This window comes from Epinephelus moara, chromosome 21, assembly GCF_006386435.1.
Source record: "Epinephelus moara isolate mb chromosome 21, YSFRI_EMoa_1.0, whole genome shotgun sequence".
Classification (NCBI taxonomy): Eukaryota; Metazoa; Chordata; class Actinopteri; order Perciformes; family Serranidae; genus Epinephelus; species Epinephelus moara.
In genome coordinates, this window is record NC_065526.1 from 38,004,983 (window position 1) to 38,026,209 (window position 21,227).

Sequence of the window (21,227 nt, forward strand, 5' to 3'; positions counted from 1 at the left end):
AGGAGAGAAAGAAGAGGGAGAGGACAGGACAAGAGCAGTCAGTGACGGAGCAATGGGTACCTGTCTGTAGGCTCTCCACCTGTCAGTGAGACAAACATGAAAGACGTGCAGTCTAACTGAGGAGCGGTCATTACGCGCGACTATTACGCACGGTTGTGGCGGCGCGGCTCGTATGGGTACCTGTCTGTAGGCTCTCCACCTGTCAGTGAGACAAACATGAAAGATGTGCAGATGAGGAGCGGTCATTACGCGCGACTATTACGCACGGTTGTGGTGGAGCTGCTCGTATGGGTACCTGTCTGTAGGCTCTCCTTCTGTCAGTGAGACAAACATCAAAGACGTGCAGACGAGGAGCGGTCATTACGCACGGTTGTGGCGGAGCTGCTCGTATGGGTACCTGTCTGTAGGCTCTCCACCTGTTAGTGAGACAAACATCAAAGACGTGCAGACGAGGAGCGGTCATTACGCGCGACTATTACGCATGGTTGTGAGGTGCGCAGCGGCGGATCTCACAGCACACTGTTTATAAACCAGTTTACCAGTTTAATTGCAGGAAATGTTTAGTTTTAGTTTTAGTTTAGTTAGTATAGACATTCTCTCTGCCTGTTGGAGAGATAGAGAGAAGATTAAAGCGTCAAATTGCGGTAAAAGATGCTGTATAAAAGACAGGCTACAACTTTTTTTCCTTTCCCCCCCCCTGGAATTATTCTCTAAAATTTTACTGTTTATTGTCCCCCCCAACTATGAAATGGGATTTTCGCCCCTGGCCTCAAGAACTGCCTGCTCTCACCTTGCAGCTACGCAGAGTCCCTGACTCCCTGTCACTGAGTTCTTCTCTCCATTGTATCGTGGGTGCGGCTGTGAACATCTGAAGTGGTCAGTACGAGAGCCGTATGCACAAATAAATCAAAGCGTGGGAAATAATTGTATGTCGAGCGCACGTTTTAGTATCTCGTGTGCTCGATTTAGTATCTCGTGCGCACGAGATAGTTTTTTTTTTATTTTTTTGTTTTTTTGGGGACTTTAAGGGCTCCGTACATTACTAATGTCATATCTCAGGAATAGAAGGGGACACATTTGGTCAGACACTGAATTGGTGACACTAATCTTAAAACTGTGCTGATTGTATAGATCTTCTGTGCTGCTGCAGGGAAGATGTGTGTGAAGCATCCAGGTTTTCACAGACATGGATGTAAACTAGAAATTTGACTGGTGCACAGAGGCATACAACCACAAGGTGATAATTCTAGTTCCTGTTTGTAGTCATGAGCTGGATGTGGAGGAGAGCCCACAGCTGACACCAGAGGAAGCTTGGAATAAACTGGGACTCAAACACAACCCAGAGCCACTGTAAGTCTGATCCATTCATGCTGCCTTTTTAATTTTTATTTATGTATATTTGGTTCTGTTTGCCTCTCAGTTGGTCTAACGCTCTGTTGTGTCCACTGGAAGTGTGTCAGAAGTGACAGAAATCAGAAGTGTCCTCCAGCAGTCTTTTCTTCAGCAGACACATTTTAATGCATGCCATTTTGTATCTGTATGTCGTAAATAGTAGCATGAACACTGTCTCTCTGTCTCATCCCTCTCTTTCTCCTGTTTCTCCTACTCTGTCTCTCGTGAGAGTAGTAGTTGAACTGTATATGTGTTAAAACAAGGTCAGTAACAAGTGAAATACATTATTGAATATTCATTTCATGTTAATTAGCAATAGAAAAGGCCAAACTGCACTCAGCTGCAAAATGTTATGGACATGCTGGTGCAAGAATATTCTAAGGGCAACGTCTTCTGTGACTTGGACCTTGAGATGAGGCAGGTAGTGACTGCAATGCACAGTGCATGGTACTAACAGTGGCCACAATCCATTCTTTGTGAATTTGCCTTGAGTGTATACTGTATGTATTATGTAAAATGAGTGATACTTAAAAACTGTGAAATTTACATTTTGCTATTTGCTCAGAAAAAAAACATGGAGGGTAATTTTTTCATCCTAACTAGTGTAACAGAGATTCTTGAACAGTAACAGTATGGATGCAAATTGTTGTGGTGTGTAGACATATTGGAGCAGTTGTTCTACAGTAATTGTCTTTCTGGATGAGGCTGTATTTCTGTTTGTACCTCAGGTTCAACAGTGTGTTCAGCTTTAAAAGCAGTGCTGGTCAGAAGCCTCGGAGGCAGAGGTGGGCTAAGAGAGCAGTCTGCAGCATCAGCAAGCACATCAGGTTCTCAGAGACGTGTGGAGATAACAAACAGCCACAGACCAGCACCACCCTCTGCAAGGTACCACCACCTGTAAACTGTTGAAGGGTTACCACTGTCTTAGACAGAGTTGTGGTTTGACAGGAGCTCCTGATCTGATTGCTTGGAATGGACTTATAGTTGGTAAAGTAATCTATGCTGACTCAACTTAGCTGCTGTGTTGGATATTTCCAACCAGACAGCTGCAGGGTCCTGTGCATCCATCTACTCTGGGTGTTGCTGGCAACACTTGTCGAGGGGGATCCTCACTTGTTCCCAGACCAGCTGGGCACTCTTCACTGAAAACCTCTCCATCTCTCTTGACTTTGAACCTACGATTCTGCAACCAAAATTTCCAAATACATCACAAATTTTTTACAATTCAAGGTGCTTCTTTCCACACACCTAAGTTCAGATGGACTTTGTGTATGAACCACAAGTGTTTTTAAAAAATGGCAGTTTAATTGACCATATTCATTCATTCATCACCTACACTTTGAACAGTTCAACTTAACACTGACCCTGAATGCTCTTTATGTAGCTCAACACGTCTTTGGGCATTCCAAATACGAGTTTGTCCTCGAATTATAAAAAAAGAACAAATGAGAGATTTCTCTTCATCTCTCACCACAAACTTGAATCAGAACAAATCCCCAGCATCAGGCTGAGGGGCAACTCACTGCTTGGCCTCCAGGCCACATCCACACTAATACATATTCATTTTAAAACATCAGTTCAAAATGAAAACTCTCTCTGTACACAGGAGCGTTTTAGCTAGGGGTGGGCGGATCGATACAATAGAGTGTGCCAGTAAACCCGGAACTCCGTTAGCACTTTTAGCACTTCCGGTTCTCTCGTCTAAAAGTCAATACGTTTTTTGAATGGGATTTTGGTAAAATGCCTCAAATAAGATCTGTGGTTAACAAAAGCTTAAGCGAGTTTCAGGTTTTGTTCTATGACATAAAACACGTCAGTAAATACCCTACTTGTGAATTTTGAAGCTTTTACGTGTCGTAAAAAAGGCGGTTGCTAACAGGTTGCTCAATACGACTACAAACCCTGTCGGGGACATTAAACGTCATCAGCCCCGAACAGACGAGAGTGCTGGCAGTCCGCCATTACAGCTTCTTATTTAGCTTAAACAGTCCGATTTCCCCATTATACAATGTTTTTAAAATAAAGCGGCCGAAATCAGTTGAAAGCTTAGTGGCGGTGACGTCAAGAGTCATGCGACCGTGGAGTAGTCATGTAGACCGTTAAAGCCTAACGTTAGCTTTTTACTTGTGGCGATCACATTTAAGCTTCAAATGCGGTATGACAAGTGTTCATATGTGAAGATTATCTCGCTGAACAAAACCTGTAAGTATCATAAACTTGGGTTAACCACAGAGCTTATTTTCTGACATAATCCAAAACGCAATGCAAAAATCAAATTCACTTTCTCTTCCGGGAACCAGCGCGATGCTAAACTTCCGGGTTTTGACGTCAGCCCTGGCACACTCTATAAAATCGATACTAAAGACACAGCATTTTCATTTTGAAGATCAGTCCTAGTGATCCTAGTGTCAATAGGATCGACACTAAAACAGGGGTCAGTTTCTCTTGTCTACTTCGTACCTCTTTGTATTTCAAGAGTCAAACTGTATGTGCAAACAATGTTCTATTGTCATGAATTCATCTAGTGCATGTGCTATTTCTCAAACAACATATGCGTCACATATGCACAGCACGCTGTGGCGTGCACTCTGACAGGCTAAATCCAACACATGATAGCAGTGATGGCTTAATGAAAGAGGGGAAACAGAAAGAGAACTGTTTGCCAGAGTCCTGCACAGGTCCATTTTTGAAAACCTGCATCCGACCATACCCGTAAAGCTCAGTACCAGAACCTACCCCTTACCTGTTATTTTGTCTAAGTCAAAGCCGCACCCACCCACACTCATTAATAAAGGTCCCGTGACCCGACCCACACCAGTGATTTAACACACAGGCAACAGTCACTCACATTAAGTTGGGTTCTCCGTTCTTGAATTACAAATCCAGTGGATGAAAAGTCTCTTTCATTGACTGCTCATGATGCCGGAATGGCGAAAACATTCTGTGCAGTTACTGAAGGTTAGGAAACATTACAGCATGCTCCACTACAAAAGTAAGGCCCCGTTTATACGACAACAGAGACAACAGAGACTTTTCGCACATGCGCATTACAGTTCCAGTCACTAGGCATGCCAACCGTCACAACAACAAGGCCGAGCTCTGTTTGTGCTGCTCACTCTGTTGATTTGAAGTGAAGTGTAGATCTGTTACTGTAGCAACTCCACCTCGTCGTCCATCCAGACAAAGTTATCTGTGCATGCTTTCGCCAGTGTGTCTTCTTTGTTTTGGTTTGTAATCACCGCGTTGTAGAGGAAGGCGCTTCAGCACAGGCGCATGGTGTCATGCCGTGGTGTTGCTTTGCAAATTTACACTGCCACCCATTGGCCTGGCGTGCATACTACAGCGTTTCCAGTAGATTTTGCGGCTCCGTGTGAACGGAGATCGTTTCAATAACGTCGTCATATAAACACAGAAGTTTTTTAAAACGCAAAGGACAGACTTTTCCGTTTTTAGAGAAACCGTTGTCGTCTAAACAGGGCCTAAATGTCAGGGGATCATGTCACCATTTCTTTTCTGAGCTCTCAAAGAGATCGCACCTGTGACCTGTAAACAGTAAATGTAAGCTGCTACAGTGTGAGCTTTCCTTCTCCTCTTGTGACTGCACTGCACACTTGTGTTACATCATAAGTAAGTTTGGCCCTTAGGACTGTACCAAAAACGCGTATTTTGCTTCAATTCAATAGGTGCTTCTTTTGTAAAAGGAAGCATCCACATTACATGACAGATAATTAATTACCTAAATGTTGGAAATTTATATCAGTTGGCTGCAACCCTGCATATTGATTTTGCCTTGCTTGGTGTTTTAAAGATGCAATGACAATATTCCAAACTGCACAGTGTTCCACTCCAAAGTTTCATCACCCATATCAGAGCATTTAAACTCCTCGTCAGCATTGTCTTGTGTTGAGTTGTAGGAGAAACGGATGGAAGCCAGGTATGTTAAACCACCTGCACTGATAATCTATGGTAGTCAGAAATGGAAAGCAGCATAAAGTTTTATGAGTTTGAATGTTACACGGAAGACTTATTAAATTAAGACTGTTTCACAGGTCAAAAACTTCCTTGAAAAGACTCAGAGGGAGACCCAGATGACTCCATGTGACCAGGGTGAGATGGAAGGAGGAAGCACAAAGGAACCTGAGGACAAGCATCCACATCTGGGAGAAGTAACGGGAGAAGAAGAGAAGAGGAGGAGGAAGAGGATGAAAAGTGAGGGTGTGGAAGAAGATGGTTCTGACACTCCATCCAGTGTAGTTGCAGAGAGAAATCTCAGCTCTTCTACTGGGACTGTTGATAGTGAGAGGGAGGAGGAGGAGGAGGAGGAGGAGGAGGAGGAGGAGCAGCCTGGTAGACAGTTAACATGTCTAGAAATTCCCGAGTTTCTCATGCCTGACGCACCTGAAAGCAACAGTGGTAAGCAAGCATCTGCCAGTCAAATGATTCTGATGGCATACTTTTGTTTTTAGAACTTATTGTTTGTAGTAAAATAAGACCATCCTGATGAAAACTGTTGCAGTGTAATGCTGAAACGCGCGCGCGCGCGCGCGTGTGTGTGTGTGTGTGTGTGTGTGTGTGTGTGTGTGTGTGTGTGTGTGTGTGTGTGTGTGTGTGTGTGTGTGTGTGTGTGTGTGTGCGTGCGTGCGTGCGTGTGTGTGCACGCGCGCGTGCAGAGTTGATGGTGAAAAATAGGAAGAAGCCAAAGAGTAAGAAGAGGAAGCAGCAGGTTCCAGCAGAGATGGCAGCTGAACCAGAGCTGGCTAAATACTGGGCTCAACGCTACAGACTCTTCTCTCGTTTTGATGAAGGGATCAGGCTGGACCGAGGTCAGTCTGCACTCAATAACTAATATGTAGTCAGAAGGCAGTCATTAATATTTCATTTACTTGTTATGATAATGAAGTCTTTATTGTTGTGCATTTTTTAGCATCTTTTATTTCACATATTGTACAACTAGTTTTGGATTTGATTCCAGCAACACATTCAAAAAAGTTGGGACAAGGTCAAGAAAAGACGGGAAAGGTTGTGGAATGTTAAAAAAAAACAAAAACAAAAAAAACCCCACCTGTTTGGAAGATTTCACAGGTAAACAGGTCAATCAGTCACAGCATCCTCAAAAGGCTCAGTTATTCAGAAGCAAGCACGGTGCAAGGTTCACCACTTTGTGGAAAAACTGTGTGGGCAATTAGTCCAACTGTTTAAGAACATTTCTCGAGGAACAGTTGTAAAGAATTTAGGGATATCACCATCTAGTCAGTCTGGCAACAAATTTGACAAATGTTAGCAACAGTAATGCTAAGACACTGTTAATTATGAAGTACTTGTTTGAGGACATTCGGACTTAATTATCGTTGACAATTTTTAGTTTTTTATACTTATTGGGTACTACTGATCCCAAATAGCTCAGAGAATTTTAAAATGCATACCAAACAAAAGTTCAGGTCTCAGGAGCATATATGTGAATGTGCAGTAGTTATTGTTGCATAACAGCCTGTCACAGGTTACAGCGTGATGATTAGAGGCATAATGGCAGGGCATAAAGGTCCAGGTGTAAAAAACAAAAACAAAAACAACAACTCAATCATTTAGGATTTTGCTAAAAGAGAAGGAAATCGCCTGATGATTTATATGTATAGATCCCAGGGTACATTTTTTTTTAATTTGGGAGCTGTTTAAATGTGTAATGTGTGGTAGATTTTAATTTGAACTATTGAACCATTAATATTGTATACTGAATCTGAATCTCACTTTGAGTTAATGTTTTTCTTTCCAAACTAAAGAAATGAGAGATCATTTTAATTTTTACCGAATATTTGAAGGCAAACTGTGACAAAACTATATCACTTACTTTGTTGCAATTCTATTTTCTTAAACTAATGATTAATCATTGCAATCTGTTTTTATATAAGTTTTACAGTGTCCCAACTTTTTTGGATTTGGGGTTGTACTTCATCACATTTTAAGTCACCTCATTTGCAGAATCACATAAAAAGATTGGGTAAACTGTACACAGCAGAGTGGAGCTGAAGACATGCACCACATCAGCAGCTGAGGCAGAGAAGATGTTTAATGGATAGGTTCGCATTGTTTCTAATCTAGCTTGTTACAGTACTTGCATGTGTTAGCCACACACATTAAAAGCGTTACTGGTCAATGTTATTGTTCCTCCTGTCCATTCTGGCTGCAGAGAGACATGGTTTCATCTTTTTAGAGCCAGATTCCCTCCTTGTGTTATTATCCCTCAACTGTTTCAGCCAGGATGGAATGTAACTTACAAGACTGATGATGCTATGATTTGTTTAACTCAGAGTGCTGATGTCCCACCAGGGGCAATTTGTGCGAACAGTTTGCCTTACACACATACTATAACATACAGTAACATGTAGACACATAAATAGATGACTAATAAATTTAAAAAAAAAAGAATATAAAGTATGCTTAGGAGTTTAGTGGAATAAAGGAATCTACAAATAATAAAGTTTAATAAACTGATTATCAATAGAGGAGATTAAAAAAACAAAAGAATAAAATAAGTTCACAGAGAATTTAAAAAACAGATTGCAGAGGGAATAAATGTTTTTGAATAGTGGTTAGTTTTACAAACAGGTAAAACGTTACGATAATTTTACCTTCAAGAACATGTTCAGAAGAAGCTAAAATACTTGAAGCTTTCTGGAGGATTTTTTGACTGCAAAAACAGGTCATGTCCTCTTGTGTCACTCCTGTGCTCTTAGAGCAGATTTTAAAAATGCTATTTAGACTGTATCTGTCTTTCAGTGTGAGGCTGTGAAACCAGCAGATACATGAAAAACACAGGAGGCTGTCATATTCGTAATATAATATAATATATTGTAATAGAATTTATAATATTTTGCCATAACTGGGTAGAGGACCTAAGAGCTTGGCTCATGATGTAGGGGTGCAGAAGGTCAATAATATACCGTGGAGCCTGGCCATGTGGGGCTCTATTAGTGAGCACAAACATTTTCAACTGAATTCTAAGTGCAGTGAAGTCAGTGCAGAAAGGTTGAAATAGGTGTAATATGTGATCGTCTGTTGGAGCATGTTAAGGGTAAACTAATGCATCAATTGTGGCACAGTGCTTTACAGCGTGTTTACTGGGCAGTAAGGTAAGTGGAATGGAAAGTGGGGAAACCCAACAGCTTAGTGGCTTAAGGAAAATCTGGATTTGGTATCAAGAAACAAGTGGCCACAACTCTTCAAACCTTGGACTTCAATCATGTCATCCTTGAACCCACCACATATTATCAAGATACATTCTTATGAAGTGTGAATAACCATGAGCAAATTAAAGGATGCATCACAAGCAAATAGAGCACACTGCTTTTAGCTTCACCTCCAAAAACAACAGAGACTTTTACCACCAACAGATAGTGCTGCTACTCAGTTTTGCCTCACAGGCTTTACAAGATACGACATTCCTCTGTCCTTTGGACCCTCACAGTGGATAAGGAAAAACTCCCCAAAAAAAGAAAGAAAATGGTAGAAACCTCAGGAAGAGCAACTGAGGAGGGATCCCTCTTCCAGGACGGACAGATGTGCAATAGATGTCATATAGAACAGATCAACATAATAATTGTCGGTCATCCATATGACAACATGATACATAAAGAGAGGGAGAGACAGTGAGACAGAGATGGAGAGAGATGCAGGGCAGACAGTGATGATAATACCTACAATAACATTATTTTTTGTAATAATATAATAATAATAATTATAACAGTAATTTTGATAGTTTATGTTATAAGTATATATTAATATATGATAGCATATGTATGTGACAATAATAATCATATGTGTATAATAATAATGGAAGTATGACTAACAATAACAGCAGTAGTAGGAGGCATCAGGCAGGACCACGGCAGCACAACCGTGACACATGATCTGGGCATAGCTGCAATTTGAAGGAACCTGTGAGACAGTGGAGCACAAATGCTCCAGAGAAAAAGCCAAGTTAGTGACATGCAGTTGAGCTGAGTTAGCAATATGCAGTAACAGGACATGAATGAAGAAGAACCAACTTTTCAGAAACTGAGGAGAGAGAGAGAAGGAGAGAAGGGGCTCTGTGTATTATACTGTAGGAGGTCCCCTGGCAGACAAGGCCTATGTCAGCCTAACTAGGGGCTGGTCCAGGCAAGCCTGAGCCAGCCCTAACTATAAGCTTTATCAAAAAGGAAAGTCTCAAGTCTAGTCTTAAATATGGAGATGGTGTCTACCTCTGAGACTGAACCAAGAAGATGATTCCACAGGAGAGGAGCCTGATAGCTGAAGGCTCTGGCTCCTGCAGGAGAGGAGCCTGATAGCTGAAGGCTCTGGCTCCTGATCTACTTTTGGAGACTTTAGGAATCACAAGTAACCCTGCATTCTCAGAGCGCAGTATTCTGGTGGGATAATATGGCACTATGAGCTCTCTAAGATACGACAGAGTCTGACCATTTAGAGCTTTGAAATTGAGGGGAAGAATTTTAAATTCAGTTCTGGTTTTTACAGGGAGCCAGTGCAGAGAAGCTAAGACAGGAGAAATGTGATCTCGTTTCTTAGTTCCTGTTAGTACACGTGCTGCCGCATTCTGAATTAGCTGGAGAGTTTTTTTAAGACTTTTTAGAGCAACCTGATAACAGGGAATTATGGTAATCCAGCCTAGATGTAACAAATGGGTGGACCAATTTTTCTGCATCTTTTTGGGACAGGATAGGCCTAATTTTTGCAATATTACGCAGATGAAAGGACATAGTCTGTCGAATTTGTTTTATATGGTAGTTAAAAGACAAATCTTGATCAAATATTACTCTGAGGTTTCTTACGGTTGTGCTAGAGGCCAGAGCAATGCCATCCAGAGAAACTATATCTTCAAATAGAGAGTGTCTTAAGTGTTTGTGGCCAAGAACAGTAACTGAGCTAATAATAACAAAATTGGAGCTCATGTTTTTATGTCTTTAAGTCTTTAAGGCATGTTTGAAGTTCAGTTAATTGATCTGTGTCTTCTGGCTTGATAGATAGATATAATTGTGTATCATCTGCATAACAACTCCAACTCCAACTTACCTTTCCTCCAAAACAGCTGACTTCATTCCTTGGTCTTTATAACCAGATAAGATCAGGGTCCTAGTGCTGTAATATATGGTTTTGTTCTTCTTACAACCAGTTTGCACTCTAGAATATGTTCAATCTTAGCTGAAACAACATGGAAATGATGCCCCCCTACACTCCCAAGCCCCCACTCCCTTTTTTCTAGATCTCATTTTGTTATGAGTAAGTTGTGTATTTGTATGTACAATATATGTCTAATTTAAAAAAAAAAAAGAAAAGATAAAAAATCTGCTTATTTCTCTTAAGGAAAGTAATGAGTATTTAATTGCCATGTTGGTTTCCTCTGTTGTCACAGACCAGCTTGGCAGATAAAACCATCATAAACTGATCTAATGCTTCATTCTTAAGAACATCAGCTTACATTATAATTAGTTTCAGTCATTATCTTAAAGGTCCATTTTGTAGGATTCAGGGAGATATATTGGCATAAATGGTATATATCAATCAATCATTTATTTGTGACTTATGAATTATACAAGCTACAACAAATATGATCCCATCAACTCCTTTAACTTGTGCACTGTAATTTAGTTATTTTTGTGTCTTTTAACATTGCTGGCTGCTGCTTTATGATTGTCCGTGTTCCTGGATGGTTCTGGTAATCCATGGTTTCTGGTTGTGGAAAGATTTAACCGTCCACACATCCCGACCTTGACAACCATATGGTCACTCTATCAAACACGAGCAGCGCCGCTCTGCAGCTATCTCTGCACAGTGCATAACAGTGATACACAGCAGGAACAGGACAGCACCTCACATTCCCACAGTCACACCCGCCTTTATTCACTGTAAGGCACATGCCTTCTCTCCTTCTCTCACCAGAGTCCTCTGCACCGCAAGAAGAGTTTTAGGGAATCAAAGGATATTACAGTTCTTGATATGCTGTTGGAAACTGATGCGGTCCAGTTTATTTCTAATGTTTGTACGATGGCAAGCAGGATGCTAGTTTAGCTGTTGCCCATCTCTTTTCATCTTCCTTGATGTTTAATGATGTTTACTTTGAAAAAATCTCAACCAGGCTAGCTAGCAGCTAGCTAGCTAGAAGTCAGCAGAAGGAGAGTTTACAGACTGGGTATAGTTTACATCCTCATCCCTTTGAAAGACTCACAGCCACATGCCACTAACATCTAACACCAACCACATACAGCACCGTTAAGACTTGCAATATAGACAAAGGAACCTAAATATAGCACAAATTTAGTAGAGCTGACCGAGAGGTGACTGGAAGTATTCATGTTGACCAAACATATTTGAATATACTAGGCTGGATTACTGCAATTCCCTACTATCAGGTTCCTCTAATACATTTTTAAAAACTCGCCAGTTGATCCAGAATGTGGCGGCAACTGTACTGACAGGAACTAAGAAAAGAGATCATATTTCTCCTGTTTTAGCTTCTCTGCACTGGCTCCCTGTAAAAACCAGAGCTGAATTTAAAGTTCTTCTCCTCAATTACAAAGCTATAAATAGTCAGGCTTTCCTCTTTGATGAAGCTCACAGTTAGGGCTGGCTCAATCTTGTTTTGGACCAGCCCCTCGTTAGGCTGACATAGGCCTCGTCTACCAGGGGACCTCCTATAATACACAGAGCCCCTTCTCTCCTTCTGTCTCACTCCTCAGTTTCTGAAAAGTTTTTTCTTCTGCATTTCCTAACATTAAAGTCCTATTACTGCATATTGCTTCTTCTCTGAGCCTTTGTGCTCCACTGTCTCAGGTTACCTCAATTTGCAGCTACGCCTGGATCGCGTGTCGTGGTTGTGTTGCCTTGGTCCTGCCTGATGCCTCCTACTACTGCTGTTGTTATTACTTCTACTGTTATTATACACATATGATTATTATTGTCACATACATACACTAACATATATTAATATATAGTTTCACAAATGGTACCACAATTACTGTTATAATTAATATTTTAATATTATTACTAAAATGAATGTTATTGTAGCTATTACTGTCTACCCTGCATCTCTCTCTGTCTCTGTCTATCTTTATGTATCATGTTGTCATAAGAATTACTTTAATGTATTATTATATCCACATACGGTGTGGGATAGGGCCATTCGGTTTTTGGATACTGTAGTTCTCCTACTCACTCAGCACAAGGGAGAAGTTTCAGTTGGTTGCAATCTACAACCTCACCACTAGATGCCACTAAATGCTACACACTAGACCAGTGGTGTGGGATGGATCAGCAGCACTGATATGTGCCAACGCTTTACACAGTGAAATGACACAGATGACAGTAACAGACAGATTGTAACTGAATCCATGTTGTTTGTTTGGCCTGGAGGGCTTGCTGCTGTTCAGTTCCACACTGAGAGGCTCTGAGAAGTGCATTGTGCTGACTTTTAAAAGCATGAACAGTAATCTGGGACAATATTTAAGATTTGGGGACATTATTGGATGCTGTAACAAAATCAGAGCTTTCTCACTAATGTCTAGGGTTTTGAAATAACCTAATGGCTCTGTTCTAGTAAAAACTGAGATTTCATTCAGCCGACTTGGCAGTTTAGGAAATGCTTTAACACAGATTCTGTCTGACCCACATATCAGTAACATAGTCATGTGTTTCAGAGGGCTGGTTCTCTGTGACGCCGGAAAGGATCGCTGAGCACATCGCCCTCAGGGTAGAGCACAGTTTCCCTGACTCTCAGCTGGTCATAGACGCCTTCTGTGGTGTGGGAGGAAACGCAATTCAGTTCGCCCTTACTGGAAAGAGAGGTAAGCCTAAAGTGTGTGAGTGTGTGTATGTGCTCGCACCTCCATTAAATTCTAATAGTGAATAATATCAGTGTTGACACCTTTCTTCCATCAGTGTCATTTTGTCGAGAGCTGTGCCTAGGTTTGATTTAATCGATTAAGTACTGAAAGGTAAAGCAAATGTATCAGAGTCAGCCATTTGTGACTGAAATGATTATTTCTATATATATGTTTCTTACCCTCGTTAAAATCTTTCAGCATTACAGGATGGCTATGGTTGATAATAGCCTTCTGAGCTAACATTGGACAATACATTAGGCAGTATTATCGGCTGATATAATTTTATCACAGATAGGTTCATCTGACAGTCTTTGTCCGCAGGAACAAATTATGAAAGGCAGTCATGAGTATAGCAAGGAACCAGGTTATGCAAGGCTTCAGTTCAAAAATAATTTTCTGAATTCATTGAAAAAAGTCATTCTGATAATCCAAGATACTTGTAGTAAAAGCATGTACACTGTAAGGAAAAAAAGGTAAAAGTTAAGAAAACTTTAAAAAGTAAAGCAAACCGCTGCAAAGCCTTTTTGAGTTTTCTCAACTAAGGGCTAATGTGTTGTATCAACATAGCAGAGATGGGAGTAAATCACACATGTGCAAGTCTAAAGTCATAACCTTCAAGTCTCAAGCAATTCCCAAGCCCCTGTGGTGATAATCAAGCCAGTGAGGTCGAGTCCTTGCTATAAGTCAAGCAAGTCACAAGTCAAGTCATACTCATAAACTCAAAAAGATAACATAACATAAACTGCACCCATCTGACAGCTGTAGTTACTCGTTACTTGACAAATTAAGATTTTACACTTGAAAAACATGAAAATCATAAGTCATCAAAGTAGTTTTAAATGCAGAAACATTGCATGTTTCCAGCTTCACAAATGTGAGGATTTTTGCTGCTTTTGCTTTTTGTTATTGAATAATTTTTATGTTGAGGTTTGAATTGTTAGGACAAAACAAACATTATGAAGGTGTCACTTTGGGCTCTGGGTAAGTGCGACTCTATATCTCACTATTTCCACGAGCCTCTCCTCATCCAGTTTTTGTCACATATGAGACACAGCAACAGAGTTCTCTTTATGCATCCATGGTGAGGAGAAGAGTCGAACTGCCACAGGAGCAGAGAAAAAAAGCTGCTACAAGGAGCTGGAATGTACAAGCAGAGAGCAAGTGGGGGAAAATGCATTTAATTCCGTGGGCGGCAAGGCTGGAAATAGGACAGTGGCCTGAAGTGCTGCAGGGCAGCGTGCCCAGGAGTGCTGACGTGCATTTTGCCACTGCCGCTGTAGGGTTGTACATTGAAAATAATAGAGATGTATTTTTTGAGACACAGCATTCGCTGCCACTGTGTTTTGGCATTGACAGTCTAAACTCTGAACTGGCCCCTGGTTTGAATGTTTCTGTTTAATCCTGTGATTGACTGTCCAGTGAGTCCTCATGCAGCATTGTAAATGTCCCAGTCCATGTGCAGACATTCCTGCAAGGTAAAGAGTTCTCACAGTCTCCTTCTCCCACTGTGTTTCTTGTCTGTGTCGTACTCTCAGTGCTGGCCATTGATATTGACCCGGTGCGGTTGGACTTGGCGCAGCACAATGCTACAGTTTACAGTGTCGCTGACCGAATCGACTTCCTGCAAGGGGACTTCCTTCAGCTGGCACCCCATCTCCGTGGTGATGTTGTCTTCCTGTCACCACCATGGGGAGGGCCAGACTACCTGACTGCTGAGTTGTTTGATATCAGGACCATGATGCAACCCGATGGATATCCTTTGATTTAAAACAGAGAGAGTGAGAGAGAGAATGCTATAAAAAGTCTTTAAACATAGATATACCTGGATATAGATAGATATAATCTGTCTCAAAATATTCTAATCTATAATCAAACCAACATTACTCATGGTAGTGAAGTGTGGGGTCCTCTTGTCAATCAAGACTTTGAAAAAATGGGACAAACACCCAATTGAAGTTCTACACACTGAGATTTGTAGTATAACTAATAACTAATAAAGTACTTAACTTAACTTAACTTATACTCAGAGTCTACAGGAATACCCCTAACAATGGATGCCAAGCTGAACTCAGCCAGTTCCCCCTTTTAATTAGGATACAAAAAAGAGCATCAAATTCTACACCCAAAAGCATGTGACCCCAACTCCTACTATTACAAAGCTCTCAATCGCCATGGGGAAAACATAGAGAGGAGTCCTAGGCTCACCTCCTCTAACAGCGAAAGGCCTCAGGACAACCCTCACACAATCCAGCCCAACCAAATTACATCTGAAGAAAAATAAATGTACATCAACTATCTACCACAAAACCCAAAACAAACTTCATTGCTATTTGGCCCTAAGCAGACAGTACACAGTGGCAAACTATCTGACCACTGTGACAGATCCGAAACGGAGAACGACACTAACTATGTACAGACTCAGTGATCACCTGGACATAGAGACTGGCAGACACAGGTAGACCTGGCTGCCTAGAGAGGACAGGCTGTGTCAGCTCTGCCCCCAGAGACAGGTGGTGACAGAGCAACATTTCCTGCTACAACGTAGCACATATGAAGACATCAGGACAAGGTTCTTTATGAAAATTAAATGTTAACTGCAAGATTTTGATACATTATCTGACCAGACTGAAATAACACATCGATGTGGAGAAAATAGTGTTATAGCGCCATAGATGCAGCAAGATATGCATGTCCTAGCTAAAGAGACAACCAACACAACAACACATAACAGCTGGAATTCATTTCCTCACAGAGCACACACTGCCTTTTTGTTTAGTCCTACATTTCATGACTTATTTTTTCTGTCTGTGATGCATTGTTAATAATTGTTTCTTCAATAATTTAATTACCTATTATATTCCATTGTGGTTAACTGAATTCACTTTCAGAAATCGAAATTGTGCTGTGGCAACAGAAATGAAATGTCATACCAATGAAACTTATTTAATTGAATGAATTGAAATAGTAATGTTTTCGTGTTTGTATTAAATATTGATTCATTCTTAACAGCAGACACATTTAAGATTTTCCGCCTGGCAAAACTGATATCAGACAACATAGTGTACTTTCTGCCTCGCAATGCTGACATGGATCAGGTCTGTATGTTCAGTCTTTGTATGTCTGGATGTATGAGTGGTGAACAGGCCATTAATTACTGCACAAGAACATTAACATTATATACTGTGTGGTATATGCCTGCTTACCTGGAAAGGTGGGAAAGCCAAATTTGTTTTGCCAGTGGATTTGTCTATGAAATTTGCTTACATGTATTTAATTTATCGGTAAGCAGATGGCTAAATAAGATTAATAAGATATTCACCAAATTTGGTACAGTTAATCTGACATGCGTATTTAAAAGGTTTATTCAATTTGGAGAACGCACTGGTACGTACCTTGTACTGATAATATATTGGAGGATGTAATGGAGGTGCTTATCAAATTCATTAACCATTAACAAAACTGTTACAGCAGCACTTAGTGATAGATTTTCACCAAAGTTTGGATGGTGCATCTGGAGCAGATGGGTGTGCCAGATGTGGGGGATAATTACTATTGAGATACTGCACATGCAAAGATCAAAGTCATAATAGTTTAAAAAAAAAAAAAACTGCAATTAAGGATTCATCTTATTATTCCTGAAAGTTTATTGACCATCAGGTTCCAAAATGTTGTATTACAAATATAATGGTCAGATAGATGAGCATGTTTTGTGGTTCTGGTTTGAAGATTTCTTACTCTCACATTTTACAGTTGTACCTGTGACAGTTTGGACTGCAGAACCAGTTGCAGATCATATTTGATGGAAATAATGATAATAATCTGAGAACAAACAATAGGGTACTAACTAGGGTTACAACAACATGAAATTTTTATTTTACAATAACTGAGGACAGTTATTGTATCTGGGGCTGTTATTGTAGTATAATAACTACAATAACTGTTTCCCTGTGTTACTTTGTTATTGTCGGTTACAGTGATCCTTAAAGGAATGAAAACAGAGTTGTTGTTGGGGTTTTTTGTTTTGTTTTTTGCTAAACGCTTTATTATAATTGATACTTAACACCATATTTTTAATGGAAGTTTGTGTAAAAAGATTTGACAGGCAGCTAAGGATGAAAGATGCAAACGCACAGCTGAGATTCTCCCTTCAGTTACATATCTTTGTTAGTACCATTGTTAAGCAAATAGTTTTCACACAGGGTGTATGATTTCACGGTATACTGCTGCAATCCTAGTTCTAACACTGCAGGTGCTTGTTTACTATACCAGATAATGCCATTTTAATCTGAACATTACTGAAATTACTAACTGGATCTGCAACAACAACACAACAATCTTTGTCTTTGCTTTCTATTCTGGCCTGATTTAACATTATTAACCAACAACTGTGTGATAAATAATCATCTCCATGTCTATGTCTCCACAGATAGCCTCTCTAGCTGGTCCAGGAGGGAAGGTGGAGGTGGAGCAGAACTTCCTCAACAACAAGCTAAAGACAGTGACTGCTTACTTTGGCAGCTTGATAAAGTAACTCTGGCACAGGCGTGGACATTAGGATTTTCCTCCACTAAATGAGAACAGAGAACGGAACAAAAATGTATTTCTAATCTATCTCTCTGTTTCTACTAGGAATCCATTCAAATACTAAAGAGTACAGTAATTTGACTTACTTTTTTGTACTTTTACTTTTTATACTTCTGTCATAGACAAGAAACAATTCAGAGTGAATCTGATGATCTGCAGATACATTTACTGACCACCCTGCATGTTTGAGTAATGATTAACTCTTGAAAAAGACTGTTAGTTAAGAGAGATTTTTTTCTGAGTAACAATTTAATCATATTCTTTTTTTATTTCACATTACAGGTAATAAATATGTTTTTTAGAATATTGGCTGTCTTTTTAATTATTGATATGTCAACATTTTATTACACTATTTAGTTTTAGGCCTGGGCCCCATTTCAGAAAGCAGGATTAGGGAAAACTGAGTACGTTAAGCCCGAGATGAGGGAAAGTTTTTCCGTTTCATAAAGCCAGTTCAGCGTAAACCTGAGTCAGTTATTGCTGGCTCGCAGGTTTGCTTCATCTAAGCCTGAGGCTGATCGCCTGCTGGGCGTGTAGCTGGAAGGAGAGACATGGCGTGTCCTTTTGTGAATGAAGTCGTGGACGTTGAGGCACAGTTTATTCAGAGGCTGTTGCATAAGGAGAAGGTGATTAGACCCCGTTTGGATGTCTCCCCGGAGGAGTGTCTATATGAAAGATACAATTTCACCTCATACTCTATCATTTATCTAACAATCTTCTCCACCCAGATATATCAAATATTACACATTGTGGATTGCCCTTTGATTCTTCAGCAGCAGCAGTTTTCTTTAGAACATCAGAGACACTGAACATATCCGCAAGGCAACAGTTTGTTGGGCCGTAAGAAAAGTGACTCTGGCTTAGTCCTGCAGCGGCCGCAGGTTCAAGTCCAGCCTGCAGGCCTTTGCTGCATGTCGTTCCCTCTCTCTCTCCGCCCTTTACGCTAAGCTGTCCTGCCATTAAAGGCAACAAAAGCCAAAAATATAATCTTTTAAAAAAAAAAAGAATGAAGAGGAATCCCACAGAGCTGCAGGGTTGTCAGTGTTAATAAGAAATTAATCTACGTGGATACATTATATAATGATTCATGAATACTTTTCATATATTCAAAGATTCCGCGGTGTAATTGGCTGCATTTATGGGACACATCCCCATCATAGCCTCATCAGGGAATAAAGGAGATCACATGAAAAGCAAGTCATTTCACTGCAATTCAGCAATTCATTTAACCTCAGCCCAATATTGACAGAATGAAGTAAAATATAAGTAAAATGTCTTCCAGTCTGCATAATATTTTTGTGTTTGATTTTGAGTGCGTTTGGGCCCCCATCAGATTACAGCTGAATAAGAGGATATAGCAAATTATACCAAAATATATAAACACTGTTAAGATATAAAAATGTTTCAATATTTTCTGTATATTAGACATGCTTTAATGCATCACATTGCATAACATCACTTCACATTAGCTGTTAACACGCTCTGCAATCTCCCATCCCACCTCACACTGTTCAGCTGCCGTAATAGATTTTTTTTTTTGTTTGTTTGTTTGTCTTCTCCGATTCAGTTGGGATGAAATAAGTAGCTCAGCTTTTAACTCTTCCCGCTTTTAATGCTTCCCTCAGGCTGAACATACTCAGAGCTGATTGATCTTATTCTGATCAGCTATTCTCGAACCAAAAACTCACAGGATTAGACTTGGAGTTTGTTGAGCCTGCTTTCCAAAAAAGGGGCCCTGGTCAGGTTAAGTTAAATAACAAAATGAGGTTAACATTGGATACCATATAGAGGCTACTGTATGACTTCACATTGCATTCATACAGAATCTGCATGGAGATTAACTGAATGAATGGATCAAACACAGTTCAACAGTTCAGTGAACATAAAAGCCAGTAATTGCTTACTTTATTTTTCAATGAGTCATTTCTAAAACTTAAATGCAGTAATTTTATAAGTACTACTCATTCGATAGACTATATGATTTTGTAGCAAAATGTCAAAAATCTCAGTGATGTGCAAACTTTTAATACAACTGTTATGTGATAGTCACATTGACAAACAACAGTATAAGATTTTTACAGTAGGATAACTGTCTCAGAAAATATCATAGTTTACAGCATTACACAATTATTGTAATTATTATTAGATACAGTTACCCTTTGAATAAGAAAAAATAAAAAAGAAAATTTTATGAACAAACACTTTATTTTAATTGAAACTTGAAACCACTTTTTTCGGGAAGTTTGTGTAAAGAAGTGGACAAAGAGTGGAGGAAAGGAGACGTACACACACAGGTGAGACTCTCCATCCATTTACTTTTTTTTTTTTTTTTATTACCGCAGATAATCAAATGTATAAGATATGATCATTTTTATACCTCAGTACAAGGTTTCACAGTACACTGTTGCACCCTTATTTCTGGTTTTGTCATATTTCAGAGAATAACTCCTTAAACTGCACATTTTGAAGACTGCAATTTATGACATCTTAACCTTTCAAAAATATTGGACCCACCACTTCCAAAGACTCCTTTTCTATCCTGAATATTTTCTCTCAGATGTGGAGATCTCAGGGGTTTGGCAGTCTTTGCTTGGCAGTCATCTGATAAATGGTGTCTGTCATGAGTGATTTACTGTCAAGAAATATCACATGACCAAGCGGTGTTTACAAGCTGTTTGCATTCACTAATCACAACTAAATATGATAATGCATACAAATCATATCAACAGGCATTAACTCCACTTCTTGTTCCTCACTACACTTGTTGATAACTTCTGTGAAGGAAATTCTATGGATTTACAGTTTTAACCTTTTGCATTACTTGCTAGCTCACCATGATATGTCCTGAAGTCTTAAACTTTAGTATCATGTAAGTGACTTGAGTGTATTGCTGACAGTAACCACTTTGTTGGCTGTTTGAGAACAACCTCTTGGTTGATAATCTAAAACTCTGTGAATCAATTTCTAACTTTACTTGTTAAGCCACAACGTATGTAATTGTGTCAGTATTTCATGTAAGAAATCTGCAAATGTCCTCTGGTCCACCGTCCATGTATCATCTGATTATTCAATTACTCCATTCAATACGGAAAACAAAACAAAATTAAAGCTGCAAGCAGGTGTGACCGGGCCCTCGCTCTCCCGCGCTATCGCGGGGGGCCAGCAGCACGCATCACTGAAGCGGGTATGTGAAAACTCAGAGTAAGTTAACCCTGACGTGGTGTGACATTTCATTTTCGTACTCCAAGAAAATCCCTATGGGGAGGGTTTTTTGAAAATTTCAAGGGGGACTATAGAGGCATTTTGCCCCCCCCATGGGCAACGGCCCTATCAGATGTAAGAGTTCGCCATTCTTGACCTGTGTATCAATTTCATGAG

The 21,227-nt window shown here is 40.0% G+C and overlaps 1 protein-coding gene across 1 annotated transcript in view; it reads left to right on the forward strand.

Moving 5' to 3' along the window:
• tgs1 (trimethylguanosine synthase 1) overlaps window positions 1-18,133 on the forward strand; it is a gene marked incomplete at its 5' end in the record, with an annotated part of 25,542 nt that extends 7,409 nt beyond the window's left edge. Inside the window, 8 exons of the mRNA XM_050032399.1 lie at window positions 1,264-1,350; window positions 2,121-2,277; window positions 5,442-5,805; window positions 6,063-6,215; window positions 13,080-13,226; window positions 14,801-15,017; window positions 16,282-16,360; window positions 17,692-18,133. Of these exons, the coding sequence (XP_049888356.1) occupies window positions 1,264-1,350; window positions 2,121-2,277; window positions 5,442-5,805; window positions 6,063-6,215; window positions 13,080-13,226; window positions 14,801-15,017; window positions 16,282-16,360; window positions 17,692-17,796 (1,309 nt within the window). The remainder of the gene's footprint in view (window positions 1-1,263; window positions 1,351-2,120; window positions 2,278-5,441; window positions 5,806-6,062; window positions 6,216-13,079; window positions 13,227-14,800; window positions 15,018-16,281; window positions 16,361-17,691) is intronic.
• Window positions 18,134-21,227: the final 3,094 nt, after the last annotated feature.